General features: G+C 43.7%; 1 protein-coding gene across 1 annotated transcript in view; it reads left to right on the top strand.

Moving 5' to 3' along the window:
• xit (ALG6/ALG8 family glucosyltransferase xit) overlaps positions 1-25,269 on the top strand; it is a 34,011-nt gene extending 8,742 nt beyond the window's left edge. The window contains exons 5-12 of the mRNA XM_037421626.2: positions 6,324-6,453; positions 8,829-8,932; positions 11,132-11,252; positions 12,647-12,777; positions 13,910-14,049; positions 15,300-15,397; positions 17,869-17,992; positions 21,434-25,269. Coding sequence (XP_037277523.2) covers positions 6,324-6,453; positions 8,829-8,932; positions 11,132-11,252; positions 12,647-12,777; positions 13,910-14,049; positions 15,300-15,397; positions 17,869-17,992; positions 21,434-21,656 — 1,071 coding nt within the window. The 3' untranslated portion in view covers positions 21,657-25,269. The remainder of the gene's footprint in view (positions 1-6,323; positions 6,454-8,828; positions 8,933-11,131; positions 11,253-12,646; positions 12,778-13,909; positions 14,050-15,299; positions 15,398-17,868; positions 17,993-21,433) is intronic.
• The last annotated feature ends 258 nt before the right edge of the window (positions 25,270-25,527 follow it).

Here is a 25,527-nt window from a genome sequence, read left to right on the forward strand (position 1 = left end):
GCATTTGTTACTTGCATCGTCCTCATCTCTGCATGATCACAATCACCATCATCCGCTTGTCTCTTTGTCCTCATTGCCACTCTGGTTCATCATCATCGTCATCGTCTGTGTACTGGCTCTGCCCGTTCGTTTTGCGAGGTCTTTCCTCAATTAAACGCTGTCGCAACCCAGACTACCAGGACTTCATAATATATATATATATATATATATTGTAACGAACAAATACAGTGCCGGAAGCTAAAACAGCTATTTAATAATGGCCAACTTGTGCCCGTAAACTAAATACACAAAGGTTGTGAGCTCACTGGTCAAAACCTCGTCAACTTCTCTTGCGTCTCGCCTCGAGCTGCTCCACGAAAAACAGACCGCGTTCCTTGTCCAGCGCGTGATGTGGTGACACGTGCAGCCAGCGTTGCATGGCGCGTTTATAGCTTGGCGCGTTTGGCTTGTCCGTTGGTGTGGCAGAATTCAAATCAGCAGGAAGCGACGCAGGACTTCGGCAGGTGCCTAACAACATGCGGCATTAGTCCCCCTCCTGAAACGCATCGTCCCGATGCGTACGATGACGTCGAACAGTTTTGTAAAGGAGTATTTATCTGATGTTTGAGCACATTTATCAGTTGTCTCGTTCAGTGCCTTTCGTAGTACGGTTTCATTCGTACTACATGTACGACTTCTGGGCGATTCCTGCGTCGGGTTGAGCACACTTGCCCTTCAGGAATTACTTCGTAGTTTAGCGTGCCTAACTGGCGAAGTACTTTGTAAGGCCCGAAATAGCGCCGCATCAGTTTTTCCGATAGGCCAGGTGCGCGTATAGGCGTCCACACTCACACTTTGTCTCCCGGGTTGTACTGTACGTCTCTCCGTTTCAGATTATAGCGACTTGCGTCGGAGCCTTGTTGCAAAATGATACGATGTCTTGCCAATTGCCGTGCCTCTTCTGCCCTTTCTATGTAGTCGCTGATGTGTGGGTCACTCTCATTCGAATCGTTGACAGGTAACATCGCATCTAAGGTCGTTGTGACCGTCTGACCATAAACAAGTTGAAATGGCGTGAAGTGTGTCGTTTCTTGTACTGCGGTATTATACGCAAATGTTGCATAAGGCAAAATACTGTCCCATGTCTGGTGCTCAACGTTCACATACATCGAGATCATGTCAGCGAAAATTCTATTGAGCCTTTCGGTTAATCCGTTTGTTTGCGGATGGTATGCTGTAGTCCTTCTATGATCGGTGTGGGTGAGCTTCATAACAGACTGCATCAAACGGGCAGTAAATGCTGTTCCTTTGTCTGTAATGACAACCTGTGGTGCGCCATGTCGTAGTACAATCTGAGTGACGAAAAACTGGGCTACTTCGTTCGCCGTTCCTTTCGCGAGAGGTGATGTCTCAGCATATCGAGTCATGTAGTCTGTTGCTACAACAATCCAGCGCTTTCCCGATGAAGAGAGAGGAAATGGACCAAGCAAATTCATTCCCACTTGCTGAAATGGCCTTTTTGGTGGCTCTATTGGTTGCAACAGACCCGCTGGTTTCGATGGTGGTATTTTACGTCTCTGGCAATCGCGGCATGACTTAACATAATGGTGCACCGAATCACTTAATTTCGGCCAATAATACTTCCGGCGAATTCTGGCCAAAGTGCGGCTACTACCCATATGGCCAGCCGATGGGTCGTCATGACACGCTTCTAAGATTTCTGCTCGCAGTGATGATGGTACAAGAAGCAGAAACGTCTCACCAGTGTTTATGAAGTTGCGCTTGTATACGTTCCAGAGGACATAGGATGTCAAACCACGGACGAAAACTCGTGGTACCTCAATTTGGTGACCCTCCAAATATTGGATAAGCGGGCGTAGTTCCGGGTCCTCTCGCTGAAGACGAGCCATCTCCAACACATTCAGAACTCCAAGAAATGGGATGTCTTGTTCTTGGTCAGATGATGGAGACTCAACAGGTGCGCGAGACAGGCAATCCGCGTCATTGTGCTTGAAACCGGACTTGTAGACCACAGGGATGTCGTGTTCCTGCAGACGCAGGCTCCATGTAGCAAATCTTCCTGAAGGGTCCTTGATGTTTGCCAGCTAACACAATGAATGATGATCACTGATTGCTCGAAACGGTCTGCCGTAGAGGTATGGGCGAAACTTGCTGATGGCCCATATAACTACGAGACACTCTTTCTCTGTCGCTGAGTAATTAGACTCAGCATTTGATAGAGTGCGGCTCGCGTAAGCAATAACCTTTTCTTCTCCATTCTGCCACTGAACGAGGATGGCACCGAGGCCAACGTTACTCGCGTCGGTATGTATGTCTGTATCAGCCTCTTCGTCAAAATGGGCAAGTATTGGAGGAGACTGCAAACGGCGTCGCAACTCTGAGAAAGCCGCTTCTTGTTCCTTTCGCCAAGAGAATGATACACTTTCTTTCATTAGCCGTGTCAAAGGCTCAGCGAACTTAGCAAAGTTTTCAACAAAGCGTCTGTAGTAGGCACATAGTCCCAGGAATCGTCTGACGGCCTTTTTGTCTTGCGGTTTCGGAAAATTTTCAACTGCTGCAATCTTTTCCGGGTCTGGGCGGATGCCTTCCGCACTAACTATGTGCCCGAGGAAGTGGAGCTGACAAAATCCAAAGTGACACTTTTGCGGTTTGGTGGTCAGTGCTGCCACGCGAATGGCATCCAGTACCATTCTCAGTCGGTGGATGTACTGCTCGAAGGTAGAAGAAAAAACCACTTCATCGTCGAGGTAGACGAGACACGATTGCCACTTGAGTCCGGAGAGCACAGTGTCCATCATCCTCTGGAAGGTAGCGGGAGCAGAGCACAAACCGAAAGGGAGCACTTTGAACTCGTATAGTCCGTTTGGGGTCACAAACGCCGTCTTCTGGCGATCTCGTTCGTCCACCTCGATCTGCCAATATCCACTTTTTAAGTCCAATGATGGAAAGAAGTGAGCATTGCGTAACTTATCCAAGGCATCATCGATCCGTGGAAGTGGGTAAACATCACGTTTTGTGACTTGGTTCAGCTTTCTGTAGTCAACGCAAAACCGCAGAGTGTTGTCCTTCTTTTTGACTAGCACTACCGGTGATGCCCACGGACTGTTGGATGGCTGGATTACATCATCGTTGAGCATTTCCTGAACTTGGTTCTTGATGGCTTCCCTTTCTTTTGGCGCTACTCGGTATGGGCGCTGATGCACAGGTCTCACGTGTTCTCCGACCACGATACGGTGCTTTGCGACAGGAGTACGTCCGACTTTCGACGAGGTGGAGAAGCACTCGGCGAACTCTCTGATGAGGTCAGCAATCTGTTTCTTCTGAGATGACGAGAGCTCTCTGTCAATGTCTACTGACTGGAGTACGTTATCTACTGTCTCTGAAGCTTTATCAAGAGTGCAAACATCTGAGACTTGCACGTAATCATGCAGCGATGCTACGGATGTTCCCTTCGCAACATGCTGCAGCTCATTTCGAAAGTTAGTTAATAGGACATACGCACATCCATCACGAAGGCTCACCAGGCCTCTTGCCACGCATAGTCTTTTTTCTAGTAGCAGTCCGATGTTTCCGTTAGCTAATCTGTCACAGTCACGAAGAACTTCACTCCTCACAAGAATGGTCACACTGGAACGGCACGGTTACATCTTCATCCACAATGCGGAGAGGTAGAACGGTTGGTTTCTCCGCATGACAGAAGGCGATGGCCTTCTCCGTAGAAAACGAAACCTAGGACTCTTGCAAGTCAATGACTGCATTGTTTGTTTGCAAAAAGTCCATGCCTATAATCAGTTCCCGGGAGCACTCAGGAAGCACAATAAAGCTGCCGACATACACAAATCCTCTTATTCCTATCCTTGCGGTGCATAACCCCACGGGACTAACTAAGTGCCCTCCAGCGGTACGTATCTGAGGTCCGGTCCACTCAGTCATCACCTTCTTAAGCTTCTTTGCGAGAGCATTACTGACAACGGAATAGTCTGCACCAGTGTCTATTAGCGCAACGGCCTCGACGTCGTCGATCGTGACTAATATCTCGAAGGTAACGTCGCTACTACTGCACTTGACCGTCGTTGCGTAACTGCCACCGTCCTGTCGGGCTAACAATGGAGGGTCTTCAGTTGTCAGTATATCAGCGGCCTCACCTCCAGAGGTCGCTGGCTCTAGTTTTCCCGCCGCGGGCTAGGTGAACGTGATCTTCGGAGTTTTGATGACGGACGAAGACTCGACGACCGATAGCGCATCGGCGCTGTCGAACGCGACTCCCGTTGTTGCGTGTCTTGAGGTGAATAGCGTGAAGACAAGTATTCTTCGATGTCGTAGGGCCGTTCACCGTTCCGTGGGCATGGTGCATTGACTGGAAAAACACGCAGTCCCGCTCGACGATACTGGCACGCCCAGTAAAGGTGACCTGCTTCTCCGCAGTGGTAGCAAAGGGGCCGCCGGTCTACAGTGCGCCATACATCGCTCTTACGTGGTCTTGCTTCCGGCATTGGTAGCGGCGTACTCGGAGAAAACGTCGGAGGCATCTCAGCAGTCGCAGCCGCCCGATTCATGCGTCCGAGGTCCTGTCGTACAGCTTGCGCGTACGACAACTGAGGCGGAGGCTCCGGTTGTGCGCGCTGTAGTACCTGAGGTTGTGGTTCTAGAACCGCTTGCCGCACTTTTTCGCGCACAATGTCGGCAAGTGGGGACATCGCTGGATGAGCTTGAGTCATGTGTATTTTCTGCAGTTCTTCCCTTACGACAGCCCTCACCATTTCACGCAAGAGATCAATGTTACTCGTAAGGGTTGTCGACGCCGCGCTAACAGATGAGACGCTTACGTCCCTGTTGTATTGGCGCGCGCGCTGCTGCAGGGTCTTTTCTATCATAATCGCCTCTGATCTGAACTCAGCAAGAGAGCGCAGTGGATTACGCACCAGGCCTGCAAAAAGCTCCTCCTTCACTCCACGCATGAGGTGCCGCAACTTCTTTTCCTCAGCCATGTTCCCTATGCTGAGATGGGCTTGGAATCATACCCAGCACCTCCACCAGTTTGTAACGAACAAATACAGTGGCGGAAGCTAAAACAGCTTTTTAATAATGGCCAACTTGTGCCCGTAAACTAAATACACAAAGGTTGTGAGCTCACTGGTCAAAACCTCGTCAACTTCTCTTGCGTCTCGCCTCGAGCTGCTCCTCGAAAAACAGCCCACGTTCCTTGTCCAGCGCGTGATGTGGTGACACGTGCAGCCAGCGTTGCATGGCGCGTTTATAGCTTGGCGCGTTTGGCTTGTCCGTTGGTGGGGCAGAATTCAAATCAGCAGGAAGCGGCGCAGGACTTCGGCAGGTGCCTAACAACATGCGGCAATATATATATATATATATATATATATATATATATATATATATATATATATATATATATATATATAAGGGAGAGAAGTGTATACCTAAGGGCTCGTATTTCCGTGTTTTAACACAATATTAATGAGATATAACAGACAGTAATGCCAAGGAATGTACAGGGCAAGTTATTAGAACCAATGCAATGTAAATAAGAAGAAAGAAGAAAGAAAAGTGGATGAAAAAATAACCAGCTGTGAGCAGGAATCGAACCCACGACCTTAGAATAACGCGTTCGATGCTCTAACCACTGAGCTATCACAGCGGCCGTCCCTCCATCCACTTTTTGGGGTTTATATGTGAATTTAGAAGTGGGAGTGACAGTCAGCGCCATCTATAAGCCAAACAACGAGTGTGAAAACACTCTTATTCGCATGTTTGGCGTCACGTAGCACGTGAACTTATTATGAGCGGGCAACTGTTTAATTGTCCCTCTTATACAACCTAAACACACCAAGTCTGCCAGTACGAGACCCTCGTTCAATGAATTAAGGGAGAGAAGTGTATACCTAAGGGCTCGTATTTCTGTGTTTTAACACAATATTAATGAGATATAACAGACAGTAATGCCAAGGAATGTACAGGGCAAGTTATTAGAACCAATGGAATGTAAATATATATATATATATATATATATATATATATATATATATATATATATATATATATATATATATATATATATATATATATATATATATATATATTTATATATTTATATATTTATATATATATACACACACATTTGTATGTGTATGTTTGTTATGATTTCCTATTCCTGTGTAGCTCGTACTTTTTAAACATACTAATGCATTACCAATGTGCTGACATTTGCTCTGGGGGTTCAGTTTTTACTGCGACATCACAAATTGCAGCGTGTGCTTTCTGGCTTTTAGGGGCCAATATCTATATATGCTTTTTTTTCTTTTTTTAAGGGACGCTGTGTTGAAGCAACGTTATGGTTCACCATTCTGCTCAACCTGAAGCACATCTATTTGTATGTGGCTCCAGTGTTCTTCGTGTACCTCTTAAGAAATTACTGTTTTGCACAGCCTTCTGGGAAAGGTCAGTGTTGTGTTGGTGCTGTTGCATGTTTCATTCATCTGGTGGCTGCTTTACTGTGTTTCTCAAGATCACCTTCAGGGGTTTTCTTGTAGGCTTTTTTTTTTTAAGTCCACGGTGTATTTGTTGTAGCTGTAGGCCCAGAACACATTAACTGCAATGGCTGAATGTTCGTGTTGTTGTATGCAACACTGTCCTTACCACTATTCGCAGTCTGGTTTGGTGAAGTCCAGAAAGGCTTGTGTTATGTGTTTTGCTTACGTGTTAAAAACTCTCGTATGGTCAAAGTTATTTCAAAGTCAACATTTTATGCCGCCTTTCACAGCTCACGCTGCAGCTTTAAATTGTCAAACCGCACTGATTTATTCCCTTTCCTTTGAATTCGGCATGTAGCTGTGGGCCTTTGTCAAGCTGCCTCTTTTGGAGAGCAGCTTTTACCTGCAGCTGTCCTTCACCAAACTATTGATGAAAAATAAACATTATTATTATTATTATTATTATTATTATTATTATTATTATTATTATTATTATTATTATTATTATTATTATTATTATTATTATTATATCAAGAAAAGATGTGCCTGTCATGCTCTCACCTACACATGCACATACATATACAAAGAAGTAAAGTTTAATTAAAATTGGCAAACAGGCAAACTGGAATTGAGACTAAGCTTTGAGATGCTATTTTAGGTTAGGTAAAAGTTACAGTAGTGAAAGATCTTTCATAGTGCAGGTTGTGTTTGTTGAAAGTGCATACTTCTGTTAGTTATTTACGTGCCTTCCGATTGGATATGTACTATTGATAAACATTTTTTATGTGCTAGATGCTGGCTTAAGTTTTTCAGCACAGTTAGGCATGTATCGCTACCTGCTGTGTGTTGAAGAAATAGAAGAGGAACAGCATTTCTAATAGAGAAATAATATGATGGGTATTTAAGGAAAAACATTAAATGGGGAGGGGGGGGGTATATGAAATGGGACTTTGGTGTTGACTCTATCATAAACATGACTAAGAATGAAAGTCATGCCTTCAATAATTTTTTATTTGTGAAAGTCAGTTTTGTGTTTTGAAATCCCTAAACACCATTACTCTTAATCATGGAGTTGTACGCTGTTTTGTTTGGTTTGTACCACGAGAATAATTTCTCTTGCTCTTCCAACTGTTTTTTTTTTTAGTTCTATAGCATCCGAAGACAGTTAAAGAACAATAATGACAGTAGCAAGATGTTTACTTGTTCTCTGTCACTTGTCCATGGGTGTCACGCACTTCGGGTGAGGTCCCGCCGATCTAACATCGACGTGCGACAGATTCGCAGGCTTCCACTTTACCCTTTGGCCTGCGACGCCTGAAAGGCCTCGATGTGGCACATCTCAAATTTATTTGCAGGTTGACCGACTCGTGCGGGGTTGCACGTGTGGTGATGTATGGGCCTGACCGACGCTCTCGTAAAGCAGACACGGAGATTTCATACGAATCAATCAAGCATTTAATTAAAAGAAGGGCAATGGGCAAGAGATTACAAAAATAACAAAGGAAATACACTAATATGCAATGAAAGAAGAACAGCTATAAAGTAAACTATGTTCTAAAAGAACATTACAACAGGTACAAACAAAACACAAATACGCAAAGTGTTAATAAAATAACATGATAGAAACTGCAGGATAAACAAAGAAAATTTAGGAGAAAAAGATCATGTGCGTGCTTCGGAATTTCTAGCTGCGACACAGTGCACACAACTACAATTATTAAAAAGCTGGTTATAATACAATAACAGTTGAAAAAAAAAACAATAAAAAGTTCCATACGGACCAGGCCAGCTCTTGATACAGGTAGGGGAGTTGACGGGTGCCGCTGAAGATCTCGCCGGCTTAGTAGACGATGAGGATGCCCGGAATTGCAGCCGTCTCAATACATTGCGCGGGTCACTCCATACTTGCCGCCTACGCAAGCCTCGCGACACCGGTGACCACGCTTTTCGCTCGTTGCACCTCAACTACCGAATTCAAAGCAGTCAAAACTCTTTCGGGGTGTCCCGTCTCCTCTCGAGGTCATTTATTTTTCCTCTAACACATGTCCCTCCTTTCGGTACAAGTGTAGGCAAGACGCGGCGCTGCTGCGTCGTTAGTCGCCGGATGTCGTCCCCCCAGCACAAAAGCACCCTTCCTTGGACGATGGGGCGCGGGGGCGAGAGGAAAATTGCAGTCGTTTGTGACAGTGGGGCTCTTTTGCCAAATTGAACTGTTTCGATGCAGCTTTCTTGAAGTTATCCTTAGCGAAATTCAGCTCTTGAGTGTGGTAATTGTGAGCCATCGTGCAGCTCCTAAAAACAGCAGCGAATATACGATTGTGTATATTTCTGTTTTTTTTTCAGCTCGTCAGTCCTTTCTGCAGCGGTTTCAGCTGGTCAACTTCTTGAGGTTGGCTGGAGCAGTGCTACTGGTTTTTGCACTATCACTGTGGCCATTCTTAAGCAAGGTAATGTTCAGACTTTTCCCAGACGTAAATATAGGAAACTACAGTATGTCTTATGTCTTGCTGTCACTACTGCGACATTGGCTGTCACTGCTTGTTGCCACATTTAATAAACGAGCGTGCGCAGTAAGTGAATGCCCTGTCCTTGCAAGAAATTTTTCAAATTATATACAAAGCACTGAGAAAAACTATGAGAGAAATTACTCTTATGGCTTTATCCACTATACCAGAGGCTACTTACACTGGCACAGTCGTAAAGTCTTTCTTCAGAGCTATGCACTGTTATGCCTGCGAGTCCACAGCGAACGGCCGTGCCTCTGAAAAAAGCAATCTGTGTCAAGGCCAGTCCGCCTGACGCGATCAACAACTCAACGGCGCCTCTCTGGCGTGCACGTGCAGTGAGTCAGCCTCGGCAAGCGACCCGTCGAGTAAACAACTGGCGTCTTCATGTCTGGGGGTCTGACGCATTGTGCGGCGACCCCATTGGAGGAGTCTGCCCTGACGACCAGCGGCGCTTCTGATTGGACATTTTGGTTGGACCCGGTGCAAATTAAAGAAGCCCTGCGGCGCGTCGCGATCGGTGGTCCTAGAGAAAGCTGACATGTGTGTCAGAGCGAACCCGTTTGAGAGCAAACCTATGTGTTAGAGAGGAGAGCTCGGCTCTTCGAGTCTCTGTCGGCCCCAGTGCCGAATTTGTAATGCCTCTGTATATATGCTGTACATAAACCTTGTTTAACTCACCGTCGTCTCGTCCGCTCGTCTTGTCAGCTCTGCGCAGAAGCAGTCGCGAGCTGATAAACATACGCTACCAAACGGCTGGTGACCTTCCCGGCGGAGTTGGAAGCAGTGGCGCCTTCGGGACCGTGTTGGCGTCGCCTTCTTTCGCAACAGCACCTACAATGCTGACTTTCTTGATTGCTTTTATATCGCAGGGAAATATGAACGTTAGGCAATGTGAGAGCCGTCCAGTGAAAATGGGGGACTTGAGTTTGGTGCTGGTGAAATAAGAACAGAGTCTTTCATTCATCACGGCTGTGCATACTTGCCACAGTTCTTTTTCGTGGGTTGGCTTCAAAACTCTCCTGTATACTGTGTGTGTAAAGGTGTTCTAGGATTAATGCTGTTGGAGGCTGCCTTGCAGTGTTGGTAATTTCAGAACATTACAGTTAAACCTCTTCATGAGGGTCATGCTCCCAGCAGCAATTCTTGTCCTTTATGTGAGATGTCTTTTAAACATGGTACTTTGTAAGCATTTTCTTTCCAACTCTTATTTCTGTAGGCACACTGGTGTCTTTTATACCCACTTGTCTCTTATAAAGGGGTTCGACTGTATTTGTGGTTACTGTGATCCTAGATGTATGCTTGGTCATGGCTTACAGACAAATACCTATTGACTAAACGGACACTGACAGCTGATCATGTAGCACAAAAAATATTTGACAAAGGACAATGGAAGAGGCAAATGGGGAAAATGTATTTTTGCGCTACATGATCAGTTATGGATTACCAACACGTCCAACTTCATACTTGTGCCACGATAACCTGTTGGTAATGCTTTAGTGCAAAGGACTGATAAAGATGTTTGTTCAGCAATGCTCGAATAGTAACGTGCACATTAATATTCTGGTAGTGTGCTGAACTTTGTGGAGAGGAAACATATATCAGTGTGCGCAAGAACAGGCAGCATCATGATCTTTTTTTTTAGTTTTGTTTTTCCGTAATATACTTTGCCTGGCTTGTTGATGTCGGCACATTGGAATAGCAGTTGACTGGAGACCTACGTCTGTGGCTTCTGCTAATATAATGCTAGTAAGAGAGGAAAACGAAATATTGATGTCTACCACAAGAAGTAAAGAAAAGAAGGAAACCTAAATGGACAGTGTTTTTTTGTGTAGCCTTCTCTAAATCATACAGTCAGTCAATAATTCATACAGTCAAGTGAACAGTCAAATGCTTATTCTATCATCTCGTGTAAACATTCCTTTATAATGTTCTTTATGATGTTGTTTATCATCCATTCAATCAGTCATTTGTTTATTCAGTCAAATGTTCAGTTACCAACCTACTCTGCATACAAACATTCAAGGTTTAAAAAGTATGCAGTCAATCAGAAAGTCATTCAAACAAGTCACTCAAATATTTTTTCAACACAACTGTAATTAATTAGTAAATCAATCATGTAGGCTGCAAAATCTGTTGCAGGCTCAGCTAATGCAGATGCTTCAGAGGCTGTTTCCGTTCAAAAGGGGACTCTGCCATGCCTATTGGGCCCCCAACTGGTGGGCACTCTATGCAGCTGTGGACAGAGTACTGGCATTCACAGGTCAGGGGTGTGTTGTAGTGCCTTTTTGTGTGCCTGTTTAGCTAAACTGCCATGTGGACCTTGCATGCACAGATATTGCATTATACAGTGCTAATTTTTATGAAAGGGAACATGGGAGTGCGTCGTCTGCGCTCTCCTGGCAGCGCGTTCAAGTGGGAGCGAGAGCAAACGCAGCCTCGATTCGCGTCATCTCGAGGCAATCAAAACAAGCCGTCACTGGTGGCACTGAAATCAAACAAGCGGCAAGACCGTACACCCTCCCCCTTCAAGAAGATTATGCAAGAGGCCGGTAATCGCCTTGAAGGGGGAACGAGTTGGAATCTTGCCTCTGGTTTCATATCACCAATAACTGCTTCTTTTGCTCACCTCAAGATGATGCGAAAAGCGATCGTGGTTGCTTTCACTCCCGCTTGAAGGTGCTGCCAGCAGCCGTCGGAGAGTGCAAGCCGCGCACTCCCGTGTTTTCCTTGATCAAAATTGACAGTGTACAAAAGAATGAATTGTGGATTCCTGAACTAATGTATGTTGAGTATTTATTTGGCAAATATGTGGATTTAAACGGATACTAGAAAGAAAATTAATTTTAGTTTTGTTAAGGTAAGCAGGCCTCGTCGGCATTTAACTCATAGTGTTGCCTGGTGTCCCGAGTGGTTTGGCAATCTGTGGAGAGCTATTTTCAAGCTGCCTGAAATCACTTTGATGCTATGCACTTGGAAATGACATTCTGTTGTGGTAGATATCTCCACAAATGATATCAACCAAGTAACAATTCGTGATATTGATCTGCACTGTTGAGGAAAGACCATTATGGGTCTGTTGTCAACAGACTCGTAATGGTCTACTAGCCAGACTGTCGTAGATACATATTGTAAAACATAGTAGCTCACTGATTAAATCCCACAGTTGATACTTTGGCTAAACTGAGAGCACACTGAGTAGTATTTTGGCATTGTTGTTTTGATAACCCATGGTTAGAACTATTTTTTGCTTCTGAACAGTTAAATAACCTACCATCAACTTTTGTTAAAGCAATGTTACATCCATCACCAAAGTTATTGTCATAATAAAAGTTTGTTAAAAGCATGTTTATCACACGCTGATGTCAGCAGCGCTTATGTGTTGGTGCGTGTTAAGTGGCTTCACTAGTGCAAGTGTAGACAGGAATATAAAACAGGGCCTCCGCTGTCACGCTGTCCAAAGCTGTTCTCTACAATTTCAGTGTCCGCTAAAAAATCCCAGGTGGTCAGAAACTTGACCGGAGCCTCTCCCACATTTAATAGAGCCATGTCTAGCCATGATATATGAAACCTGTCTTAGTTTATTCTATGATGACTGTGCCAATCTTAGTTTATTCTATGATGACTGTGCCAACTGTGAATGTTACATTTATGCAGGTATTGGGTCTGGCAAGACTGCAATGACGATTGCATCACCGACCTCTGGGTTGGTGCAGGATACCAACTTCGCATTGCTGCCCAATGTACCACCGCTCAGCACGTTCATACTGACTGCCCTGTTTCAACTGGTCAGTGGAATTGCCTTGGTTGTAAAGTCTCCTAAGTTAGGGCCCATTCACACGTGCGACTTTCAAAGGTCGTGTGATCTAGTCAGTCACAGATGCTCTAACACACAGAAATCACAAAGGGGCTGTTAGCAAGTGGTCACCGTTGTCTTGGCTCGCTGCTTGATTTCGCTGTCGTCCAATTACAAAATTGAGTAGCGACCAGCTATTCCAAAACAGTCATTCTTCAATCTAAAGTAACTGCTTAGAACAAAGTACTCACCACCAGTTCCTCTGTAACTTGTTCCACTTTTTCGTTGCTTGCGATGGCCACTTCCTCTGTGTCTGGCAGAAACGAGATACCGGCTCTTCTTCGAATCTGTCAGCTATTTACAAAAGATCAACACGCATTCTAGAATAATTGCTTATGCTCTCATACATTTTGATTCTGTGCAGTGCTACTCGCATTGTGTGAAGTGTCTGGTCAGACAAGGCTCATGTTATTAGGCGAGAGAATGAAATAGATTTCGGGTACGGCACATTCACCATTCAGTGTACGGTAGCATGATAACTATAGTACAGTTAAACCTCTCTATAAGAGACATTGATGTAAGAGAAGCTGGGAGTATGAGAGACACCAGTGTACCTACATTGAAATAGGTGTTGAACTGAAATTGAAAGCATGGTACTCAGCTTATGTGTATAAGAGACACTTCATGTAAGGGACAAGATCTGCTCCCCAGTGTGCATCTCGTATAAAACGATTCATCTGTACTAGTCTGATAGTACAGCTGAAACAGACTAGTACTGCTTTTTACTAAAGGCTATTTTTTTCACGCTGGTGAAAAAAATAGCCTCTGGTAAAAAGCTGAAATTGGTATATGTACTTAACATAGTGTGTCTGTTTTAGTAGTTTTTCTCGTGTGCTAGTTCGTTATGTTACAGTGTGGCAAGAATGAGGAAAAAGCTGAAACACACACACAATGAAACACAGCGCTGGTCCCATTAGCACTGCATCCTATCGTGTGTGTGCCTTAGCTTTCTCCTGGTTCTTGCAACGCTATAACATAATAAACCAGTACCGATTAACCCAGTTTGCTGTACGTGTGCTAGTTTGAAGTATCCGTCGTTAGCTTCAAACTTGCATGCACTGCAGCCTGCTCTGTGGGGACTCTGGAAGAGACCACAGGAGCCCTGGTTGCTGGTTCGTGCCCTGGTGCTGTGCAGCCTCAGTGCTTTTTTGTTTGGCTGGCACGTCCATGAGAAGGCCATATTGATGCCTGTTCTGCTGGCTACGTAAGTAATGTATGCTAAATATTTTATGTGTTCATCAGTTTGTCCTTGCTTTATTTGATGCTTGTGACATTTTACTTCAAAAGCAGTCAAAAGCTACAAATTACGTCTTCTCTATCTGTTTGCTATTTTAGTTATGTCATCACCGCTTTAATATAGTTTTAACATCCGCTGCCAGGAACAATAGTAATTAGCTGTGTCAGCTCATTTTCATCTATGTCACGACAATACAGAAAACTTGATAATGCTGTGTGTAGCATTGCAAGATAACATCGGTATGATGTTAAAGTGTATAAGCATTCAGCAGCCTTCATACTGGCCAAGTTTGGGAACCTAACGTGTGATAAGTGGGGGAATGTGTTTCTACAAGTTCAAAGATAGGTGTCGGTAATTCCTGCCACTATATTTAGCATAAGTGTGCTTGCATAATTGCATGTGTCGGAAAGTATATGTGAGTGCATGTGCACTACATCAGGAGATTCTGTTAATCTGTGGGCACTAGGGGCAAAGCACCTTAGAGTCTAGGCTTGTCGGTGCGTCATGTAGTCATAGTATGCCATATCGTCACAGTCCATCATAAACGGCGACAGAAATGGCTGCGTCGTATAGGGAAGAAGAACATTGCCACTGAAAGGGGCTTTGCAACGTCACTTATCGCATGAGTTTCTCCCCAGACTCATGCTACGAGACTTCGCAATGTTGGGATCTCATGTCGTCACGGCGTGCCGTGCAGTGCCACAGAAGATGTGTCATGGGGCCACAATCCACTAGTAAAAACTGGAATGTGCCACAAAAATTGGGTGAATTCATCTACTCGACACTGGTCCACCAAACATGAAGAAGGGAATAGTTTGCCCAACAAATGGCCGACTATTAATGTGTAATGGCTGAACAATTCATTTTCAACTCTTTTCGTCTTGAAGTGAATTAGTTTCCTATGCAAGGCAATGTTCGATTCATGGCTTATCCCTTCGAGTAGGTGTGCCAAGATACTGAGGAACCAACAAACCAAATTGCAGACAATTTTGGCGGAGCTGAAACACTTATCTTCATGTGCTGTAGGAAACCACAGCGGAGCATGTAGGGAAGAAAAAGTACAAGAAAAAAAAGAAAAAACACGGCGTGTCTTGCCCCTGCTCAGTTTTTTATGTCAGGACTCTCAGTGAGAGGCGCACTTACATTTGCAAAACTGTGTTTTTTTTGTGTGTGTGAAGTTGTGCATGCAATGACATGGTGAACTTTCACATACGCAGCCCACTAGTCCTGTGCAGCTCCTCTGATGCAGCTGTGTACGTGATTCTCTCGGCTGCTGGGCATGCCTCCCTCTTCCCCCTGCTTTTCCAATCAGCTGGTGGGTGATTACCTTGTATTCCTTGTTGATATGGGGTAGAAATAATGTAGTACCTGATAGTTCATTTTCATTTTCAGTTGAGGAGTGTTCAGCATGTCAATGTTCACAGTGTTCTAGAAAAACTAGTGAAAATTTCTTTTTGAAGTACTGTCTTAAACTCTTGCAGCTTTTACGATAGTTTATTGGCCATTTACTGATGATCAGACCTTTTAAAGAGATCGTGAAGCGTCAGCTTCTTCTTTGCTATATGTGCCTTCAGCACAACTTCTCTATACCAGTTGCGAAACATCTCGGTTTGCCGCGCATGTGCTTCATTTAGAACATTTGTTTACTAGCAAAACCTTTTTCCTCAAGGCCTAATGCGTTCATTTGTCATATTTAGTCTGTTAGGATTATATAAGCACACAAACTTTTAAATAGTAGTAAGAAAGCAGCAGAAATTTTCCAGTATGGAACCGCAAACAGCATGAATTACCCAAATGATGAGTTTCAAATAAAAGTCCTTTACATACATTTAAAGTATAGAGGGCGAACCAAAAAATTGAATTTTGTTTAGATTAACCGAAAGTTTAAATTATCACGAGTCTACTGTAGTAGCTGGATTTTAATTTCAGCATGCAGTAGGTAACCTGTAAAATTCTTGGCAATTTGAAATTTTTTATACTTATAGCATACAAGCCTATATACCAGCTTTTAAGCTATGATTAATCGATGTGAACGTGAAAGTGGGGCTTTGTGGCAGTGCGGACTGGTGCTTTCATGGCATATCACTACTACGCTACTAATTCACAGGTGGGTTATGTGTGTTTTATTATATGCTTCTTCGTTCATTTTGAGCAATTAAAATTCGTGTAGAAGCAAATTCCAATAATGCAATATTTGATCAAGTGTTTGAAGTGCTCGAATATTCGCACATGCCTAGTAAATTACATGCATTCCCTGTGCTAACTTCGTATTTCTAGCAACTCTAACATTTGTGCATCCTGTGCGATGATGCTCTTTAAAGGGGCCCTCTGACACAGTTTGAGAATGCCTTTTTCATGGTTCTTCTGGTGCTGTGGAATGTGCCGATATCGTTGCGCAAGTGGCAACGCTGAAATCGAAGCTGGTGTAATTTTAATTCACGGGATAAACCACCTTGATTTCGGACTACAGCGTCACACATAGGTTATTTTTGTTATGGGAAGTGACGTTATGTCATGTGATGGGACGATAAAAACCAATTGTTTTTTATTGGCTTGACGCGACAAACGGTATACAATATTGGCATGGTGGTAGCTAAGCTATACGAGTAATGGTAAAAAAAAATATTTATACTTTCTCAGAAAGAAGTTATTTGTTTTTAAATGATGTATATTTAGAACAGCGAACATGAAATTTGGTCTGCAAATGCGGCTATGGTGCGCCAGCCATTAGACGTGGAAACGCATGCCACGTTTTTAGCGTGCCAAAAATGCAGCATCCGACGGACGCTGGCGTTGCCGTAGAATGCATCTCGCGTGCAGGTCGAGAAGTGTCCCCGCCTAAATTGTATATATCTTACACAGTGTGTCCGGGGAAGTGTCAACTACTTGACGCATCTGGTTCATGGTAATCATGCTAACGACACTGTTAAAAAGAGCAATAATGGGGTACTGTGGGAAGGCCACCATGAGGTCACATTACCGGTATGCCTTCACGAGACACGTGCTGTGATTGGAAGCGGTCTTTGATGTCAGCAGGCGAGTGAAATGTGAAAAAGAATGTTTCTCATCATCGTCTGCTCGAGTTTTCAACTTTGAGGACTCATAACATCACTTTTTGTGCACCGATTTGCACCATTCTTGTTTAATTCGTCTCAGCAATTATCACGACATGCGTTCCAGTGCTAAATAACGCTGTCGCTAGAGTGTCCCAGGGCTCTTTTGAGTAAAAATGGCACACGAGTGATTGAATTGAAATTTTTGAGTAGGAACTTTTGAAACAGTTTTATATTTAGAAGATTGAATGGTTGAAGCATGGGTTAGTCTGCAGATGAAAAAAAACTGCTTGAAAGTTCTAAAAAAGATTTTAAAAAAGGATTAATTTTCGGATACATAATAATGTGTAAAATTTGTGCTTCGTGAGCTTTGTGTGACTGATGCAGTGCAACATATGCTTCTCATGGTATGATGGGCTGTGTGATTTGCTGTGAGGGGCAGTTAATCAGACACGATACCATTGTATTAATTATGCATAGTATGATGTCTTGATTTGCATTTAATTTCCCTTCTTCATATTGCTGAGTGCATTTTGTCGATTGTTATGATGTGTCATTTCAGGAGTACATGCTCTGTATGAGTTATTCGCTTTTGGTGTGTGCTCTTTAATGTCAGATGCTTGATTGTTCTTGCATCATTGCAGTTTATTATCTCTGCTTGTGCTAATTTCCTTTAATTTTGCATATTGGAGTGTTTTGCACCCAATGTTTTCTTTCTCTCTTTTTTTTACAGAGATGCCTGCAAAGGTTCTTCTAGTGCTGCTGCATACAGTGTATGCCGTGTGCACGCTCGGCAAACTTCACAGCAGCAAGGCTGACCAGAAGCGGCGATATGCATCATTCACACAAGTTACCAGGTAAACTGAGCCCCATAATAAAGCATTGCCTTGCAATGTGTACCTGGATCACTGTTAATCATTCAGAACCTTCATAGTTGCAAATTGTTGCTAACTTTTAAGGTTTGTATAATTTCGACATTGTTACTAGTTACCTTTTTAAAAACGAATATGCTTTCTGCTATGCATGTTTGTCAGACATACACCCCCCTTTTCCTCTTTTAATACTACAACATTGTGTTCATTTGGTGGCCTCTAATGTTGCCTACAATGTTGGAGGCCAGTAAAGTGTCTAGTCCTTGTCTCCGAGTAATGGAATGTCGTCAGTGTAGATATGTGATGCTAAAATCTACAAAAGGCCGTTAAGGGGAGACGCTCCTCGAAAAAGTTTTTTTTTATTTCTAGTAATAGAGACTTGAAAAGTTTGTTATTAGTATAGTTTTTCATGCAGATTTCAAATATGCAATCATTTTTTGTGTAGCTGCTATAATTATTGAGTTATGCCATAAACAATAGCAAAAAGTTACATTTTTTGCGGGCACTCTTTTATGTACTAAACTTTCAGTAAAAGCACTGTGTCTGATCTTATTTGACTCTTGGTAGATTGAAAAGTGCAAATATCTATATAGATATGTCACAGAAATATTGGAACCAAGAAAAAAAATTGTATTGAATGACTTATTATTTTCAATCTCCCTTGAAACAAGAAGCTAATATTTTCACAACTAATGCTGGTAGGCATTGCAATTTAGAGTAGATATTTGCATTCTGCATGTGTTGAAGAATATGTGTGCCAAGTTTCGTTACTATACAATGAATATAAGTTTCTAAAAGGCTGCCCGGAAAACGTGAAACTGTCAAAAAAAATGAAAATGAGAAAAACAAGTTTGAAAGTTCGCAAAGTTGGCATTTATTAGGAAATCATTCTTTTCGCATCAAATTGGGGCACAATGAAAAGTACCTTGCCTTGAATGCACTGCAAGTGTCTAGAAGTCCCCTGCACCATAGCTTGGTCCTTCACGGCTCTTGCGGTCAGTGTCCTCAACACGAGCTCTCTTCGCTGTGTTGCGACGGTGTGCCCTCGCTTCTGCAGTTTGCTTCAGGTTCATCTTCCTGATGCGCATGACGTCACAGTGGTCACCATGTGTGGCCAGATCTTGTGAGGGGAGAATTCCAATGCCTTCGAGCTTTTCTTCAAAGCCCCTGTGGCCTTTGTTGTACCAGAGTACAGCAAGAGCGGTGGCTGTCTCCACAGTTGTTCTGGAGGCGAACTTTGTTTTTGGACATAGCAGCCATATCTTGCTGTTCAGCGATTCGGCTGCATTCTGTGTCTTGCCATGAAGGCACCGAATAAGGAGTTTCTCCTCTGTAAGGCGCTTGCAGATAGGCATAATTGCCAATCCTTGAGCCTTCGTCAACAGTGGGGTGTGGCGTGGTGCAGGCTCCTCCAGTGCTTCTGCACGCTTGTGCTTGCACCACGAATTTGGTCCCGCGGGGCAAAAGTTGTGGCTACTGGCACCATCACTGGAGCAGCAATGAAAATACGATGCCCATATGGCAGTGTACATATTTCGGACACTGTCCTTGTTGCTCGTGATGGCGATCTTGTAATATGTTTGTAGTTTTATTATTGTCGCATCTTTCAGTTTTTCGCCTCGTGGCAGTGGCGTTGCCAATTTCCGTAGGGCAGTTCCCAAGCGCTTTGCAACGTGGTTCTTGCACTCTTCTTTGTCAATGGGGGTGTCACAGTATACATTTGCCTCGCAGACTGCAGTGTAGGCCTTGCTGTCACCATCACTTAGGAAGCTGGTGAATCGCAGTGGAGTTTCATAAGACAAGGTCCTCTGCCATATATTGACAGCTGCCGCAGGTTCCATTGCATGGGATGAGCAGTCAGTGTTTTTTTGGCAAACTGGCTGATGAAAAGCTCGCCATATCTCTTCATACTCCCCTAGGTCCCTGTGTATACTGCAAGCATGGCAGTAGTTCGAAAGAACTTCAAAATCGAGGCAGAGCCCCGTGTCCAGGAACACGACTATGCCCACTCCATTGTGGCTTTTATGACCTCTTTTCTGCCAGGTGCCATCAAACATGACTGGCACATCTCTGCTGCCGACTGCGTCCTTCGTGATGTTTCGTGCCTGGTGCAAGTTTTTTCTCACTGCCGTCATCGCCGCACCATGGAGCTTCTTGCAAATGCCGTTGAATGTCTTGTGATGCATCGGGCTCGGAAGACCGAGAATCGCACAAAATCGTGAAAGTTGGTCGTGGCCTGCGCCTATAGCACGTGCTGCCAGAACTGCCTTCACGTTTACAGCAAAGCTGTCACGCGAGCTGCCGCTGTCAAAACGAGCGCTCGTTCCTTGGTCCCCGGCCGAAGCAGTACGTCTCGACGTGTGCGTGAACGAAAGTGCAGATTCAGGGCAATCAGAATTTTGACAGCACAGTTCGAGGAATGCCGAAAGTCCTTTGCGCTTTCCAGCTGCCTCTCGCACGCCGAGCTTCCGTTCGTGGCAGGTTGGGCATTGCGCACCCGCCACAAGTGCGGTCAGCGCATCGATTTCGCAAAGCAGCATGTTCGCAGTAGCAGCATCTACCGGTCTACGTTCACTCTCGAAGAATCCAATCTTCCTTTGGGATGCACTGACGAATTCCACGGCAGCGGCTATTTCACAACCACTGTCGCAGGGTTCGGTGATGGTGTTAGGCCTATCCGAAGTTGGAGCGTCGGGGCGTTGGTCGGGGGCGACATCGTCGTTCGCTGTCGCTTTGCGAAGCGTCCGACGCCGTTTCCCTCGATACTTGTGGCGAGTTCTGAACTTTCGATTATCTGAACTGCACTTCTTCGGGCTTGCCATGACGCAAAAATGCAGAGAAACGCAGAAAAACTCGATCGCGACGTCCGAGGCTTCGCTCTTTTGCCGGAGAGATAGGAGGGGGAGGAGCGTGGAGCGCACCGCCGTCCAATGGCGGCCTCGCACTGTGTGCCGCGATATTCAAAACGCGTGACGTACGCGTTGTTTTTCTCGTTTTTTGTTTATTCTGCGTGAAGGCACGAGACTGGCTACTAGTGGATTATGAAGGATACGGCCTTCGCAGCATGCGTGCACGATTGCAAATGGCGGCCAACGCGTCGTTTTCGCGACAGGACGACGCGAACTTCGCCGTTTTTCGCGACTTTCGCGCATTTCTCGCGTCACCGCTGCCCACTTGGAAGCATTTTTTGATAATTTCTCGTGCGAATTTCAGCTTGATATTTTCAGAAGTAATAGATTATAGTCCAAGGATGCCAATACAGCCGGAAAAAAAAAAAGCGAAAATTTTCCGGAAAACCGCGACTTTTCGACCCGCGTCTCCCCTTAACTGTTGTTGTCTAAATGTGTTGGCTGCTTGCGTGGACCACTACAGTTTGTCAGTTCATTTTCTCGCAGAAAATTAATTATATTTTGTACATCTGCGCAGGCATGCAGGGACGTTGCTGACCTGGTTCGAGCGAGCGGGACTCTGTGTCTTGGGCCTGGCAGTGGTCGTGTACGCGGAACTGCTGCACACTTTCACACCTCTCGCGAGGCGGATGCCATTCTTGCCTCTCATGGTGACATCCGTGAGCTGTTCCGTCGCTATCATCTACGCGTGGGCCAAGTCGTGGCAGCTGTGGTTTCTTCAACCTTCGCGAGACGCTTGATGAGCGAAGGATGACGTCGGCTAAGAACCGTGCTCTGCCTAGAAGAGGCTATGGCCTGAATGTTTGATAAAAGAAAAATACTTTTTATATGAAACGTACATTGTAAGAAAAACGTCTTTAAAAGGGTAAAATCCAAATGACAGTTTGAATGTTCAAAATGAAAATTTCGTTTGTGTGCCAAGAAGGCATCGACACTTTGACGGTTTTTTTCTTGCCCCTGTGGTAGGTTCCTGAATTTCATGAAAGATGAAGGAGCCTTACTTCGAGTCATTGTGCGCAAATACTATTTATCGTTTCTCAAATGAGGACACTTTCTGTAACTTCTTGTCAGCATGTCCTTCATATGCACCTGTTTCTGTTTGCAAATTCCGCGTGAATGTTTGGTTTCCCTGCCACCGATTCCAGTGAAACAGACACGTAAGCAATGAAATGAAGCGACAGATATACCAAAGAAAGAAATTAATTTTGCATTAGAATTGGTAAGTTTGCGTGGATACCATTGCTTGCATACTAGTTCGAGTTTTTTGTTTTGATGGTACGTTACGAGTGGTATATTCTAGGCTTGTGCAAATAGTGGTTTTGGTCAAATTTTAAATTGAATTCGGATAGTACACATTACATATATAGAAAATGGGCACATTTTTCATGACCCAACCAACCTGCATAATGCTTTTCTTTATATTGAAACAAGATATGTGCAAATACCTTTTTTTTATTCAAAAGAAATGAAAACAACTTAAGTAGTAGCAAGATTTGACTTTCGATAGAATGCAAGTGACAACCCGTAAAAATATGTTACGTTTTAACATTTACTATACTTAAAGCAAAGCATAAAAGCCAGTGTAACTAGCTTTTAAACTTAAAAAAATGATGAATCGATGTCAGGCAATGTGTTATTTTAAAGGGGCCCTGCAACACTTTGTGAGCATGATCGAAAAACGCTGCCGATCGGTAGTAGAGGCTCCTGAAAACACGTAAGTCAAATGTTACAGCGCAGCACACGGCCTGGAATTCACAATGTTATCAAGGTCAGCTAAAAATAGCTTTCTCTTTTCTCGACAAATCACGAAAAATAAGCCCAGTAAGCCTATCTATCAGCCATTGGCTGATTTGAACATGGCGCGCTCGGTTGTTACAGAGGTCGCCGCGAGAGGCCGTCACCTGTCCGTGTGTGGGCACGCGATCACACTGAAAAAGCCGCATATTCGACGAAAAAAAAGAAAAAAATGCTCAAGGTCACAAGGCGCGAGTGACGTTTTTTGTTTGCCCCTCCCTGCTCAGCTTCCAGCGATTTCGTCGGGACGAGCGAAGAGAGAATGTGATTGCAGCATGTGACAAATCATTGCAACTCTGCTCGTACTGGAACGAACCCTTAAAATTTTTGCGGCGTTCTATTTGTGTGGTAATACGCTCTTTCAGTGAACTAATTCTATGGTTACTCAAAAAAGTGTTTCAGGGCCCCTTTAATCATGAAGTGAGGCTTCACGGCAGCATAGATTTCTTTTGAACAGGTGTTTCCATGGCCTAGCATCCTTTTACTGTAGTGAAACCACCTTTACAGGAGGTTGCGTGCAAAGTAACATACATTTACATAGGTGCTTTCACTGCTTAGCACTTCTTTACTGCAGTGAAACCACATGTACAGGGGTTATATGCGGAGTAACAGACATCTATTCGTTCATTTCAAAATTTCGACTGCTTCGAAATTTTCAGGTATTGAAATTCAAATGGAAGCGAATTCGAATAAAGTAATATTCGTACAAGCCTAGTATATTCCCAATACTAGATGGCTTGCATGTGACGTCATGGACGAGTCTTCTGAAAGGAACCGAGACTCAGCGATGGAAGCTTTGATGACAGAGAAGTCGCACTTACGTGAAAACGACATGGCGAAAATGTTTCTGTGTGTATGTTACCAGGGAACCTGCATGTGGTGTTTTGATAACATTAATGTGACATCTGAAGCATCGCGACCCCCTATTCTGGTGCTCTAACACTGCTCTTTCTGTGATGTCAGACCAAGCCACTTATACTGTTTTGCGTCATGCACTGCTTGTCAGGAAAGTGATATTGAAACTGATATTGAAAGTAACTGCCAATTGATTTCCAATCGGCTCGTTATAATTTATCTCGCTCCTATGTACACACCTTTACCCTCACAATGTAAAGGCCAGATAACCGATTCTGGCAGTATACAACTTCTGGTCTTTGTTGTTGCTGTGATGCATCAATTCGAGTTTTTCGGATTTGTGTCTTAAGGCTCAGTTAGGCTCAAGTTTTAAAATTTTTATTGCCAGAGTTTGTCATGTGCAGGTTGTGGTTGGGGCAAGGGGGTGTGATCAATACTCTTCAAATGCAAGTAAATTTATTAGTTACTGATAACTATTTGTGCAAATATCATCACCACCCACCATCTGAAGGTCAGACCCCGTAGGAGAGAAAAAAAAAAGTAGATGGATCCATGCTTGCCTTTTATAGAAGGCCATAAACTAAGAAACACCTTAACCACATGTACAATAAATGTAATGCAATGATATTAACAAAATGAGTAATTTCTTCTAGTACAGTTTTCCTTGAGCTGCGTAGCAGCAAGCCAGACTAATCGTGTTTGGCAGCTGTGCATTTGTCATGTGGACTTATGTGAATTTTTTTGTTTCGATTCCATTTGTCCGTAAGAACATTCTCAGAAGTATGCCGTTGTTCCACTACACTAATCTTTTTACGGGCTTTTCGTGGGTGGAACTGCATAAAAGCCCTGCTTCAGTGACACTGCTTTTGTATTTGCAAACTAAACTTACCCCGCTGATACAAATTCTGTGATAAAACACTGCCGAAGGTGTTCAGATAAATTTCTTGCTCTTTCTTTTGTCTCAAGGTTAGTAACATGCACTTACAAGTTTTCTTGCAACCATGTGGCAATTCCTAATCTGCATTGTTTTTGTAGTGTATGTGTGTTCCACACAAGGCCAGATTTGAACAGCACTTTTTGTTCAGCATAGTCTACTCTTGATGGGAAGACCTGGTTACTGTTCAGAACAATATAATTTAAACACATTAACCATAGGAAAATGTTGGTACGACACTTCAGGTAAACGTGTGATAGTGATGAACACATTCACATGAAAACATGGCAGCTGTACCATTCCCGTTAGCAGTAGACCGTACCGTACATTTATCATGGACACAGTTGCAGTGTGGTCACAGTCTTCTGAAAAAAAAAAAAAAAAAATTAATTGCAAGTGTGTGCATGATCTCTTGAGATGAGGCCATGTCTGTGACTGGACACCAGTGTTTTTTTATAGTGTCAGAAATGTGAAATTTCCACACGTTGACACACATTTTTTCTTCTGAAAATTTTAGGATTGCCGTGGCTATAGTTCAAAATTCTGCCTCTCGAATGAAAGCTGCAGATGGAGACATGTTTTTACATGCAAGAATGGCATCTATTTAGCATCGCCGCACATCTACAGCATGTCATAGGTTCCACTCCAGTGCCATGTTGTGAAAAGTCTACAGTTGCCTATGTATTTGTACTTCTTATCACCAATGCCTTTATTTGTATTTAATACTTGTGCTAGTCACAGTTTGTTCCCAATAAATGACCTGAACATTATGACTTATCTTAATTGTGCAGCCAAGCTGCACACGAAAATCTAGAAGGAGCTAGTCATTTATGTGGTGTTGTAAAAGGCCAACTAAAATGGGTTTTTAAACTGCATATTGATACAACAGGCTTTATTTATAGGTGCAGAGTAACTCTGCTGGTCAGTTTTACACTTAAGATATGCATAAGTGCACTGCAATAAGCTATAAAAAGATTTTTTGTTCTAAAACTGTACAAAGCAAAGTTAGAGCCACTTCACTTGAATCG

The sequence above is a fragment of the Rhipicephalus microplus genome, chromosome 2 (genome assembly GCF_043290135.1).
Source record: "Rhipicephalus microplus isolate Deutch F79 chromosome 2, USDA_Rmic, whole genome shotgun sequence".
NCBI lineage: Eukaryota > Metazoa > Arthropoda > Arachnida > Ixodida > Ixodidae > Rhipicephalus > Rhipicephalus microplus.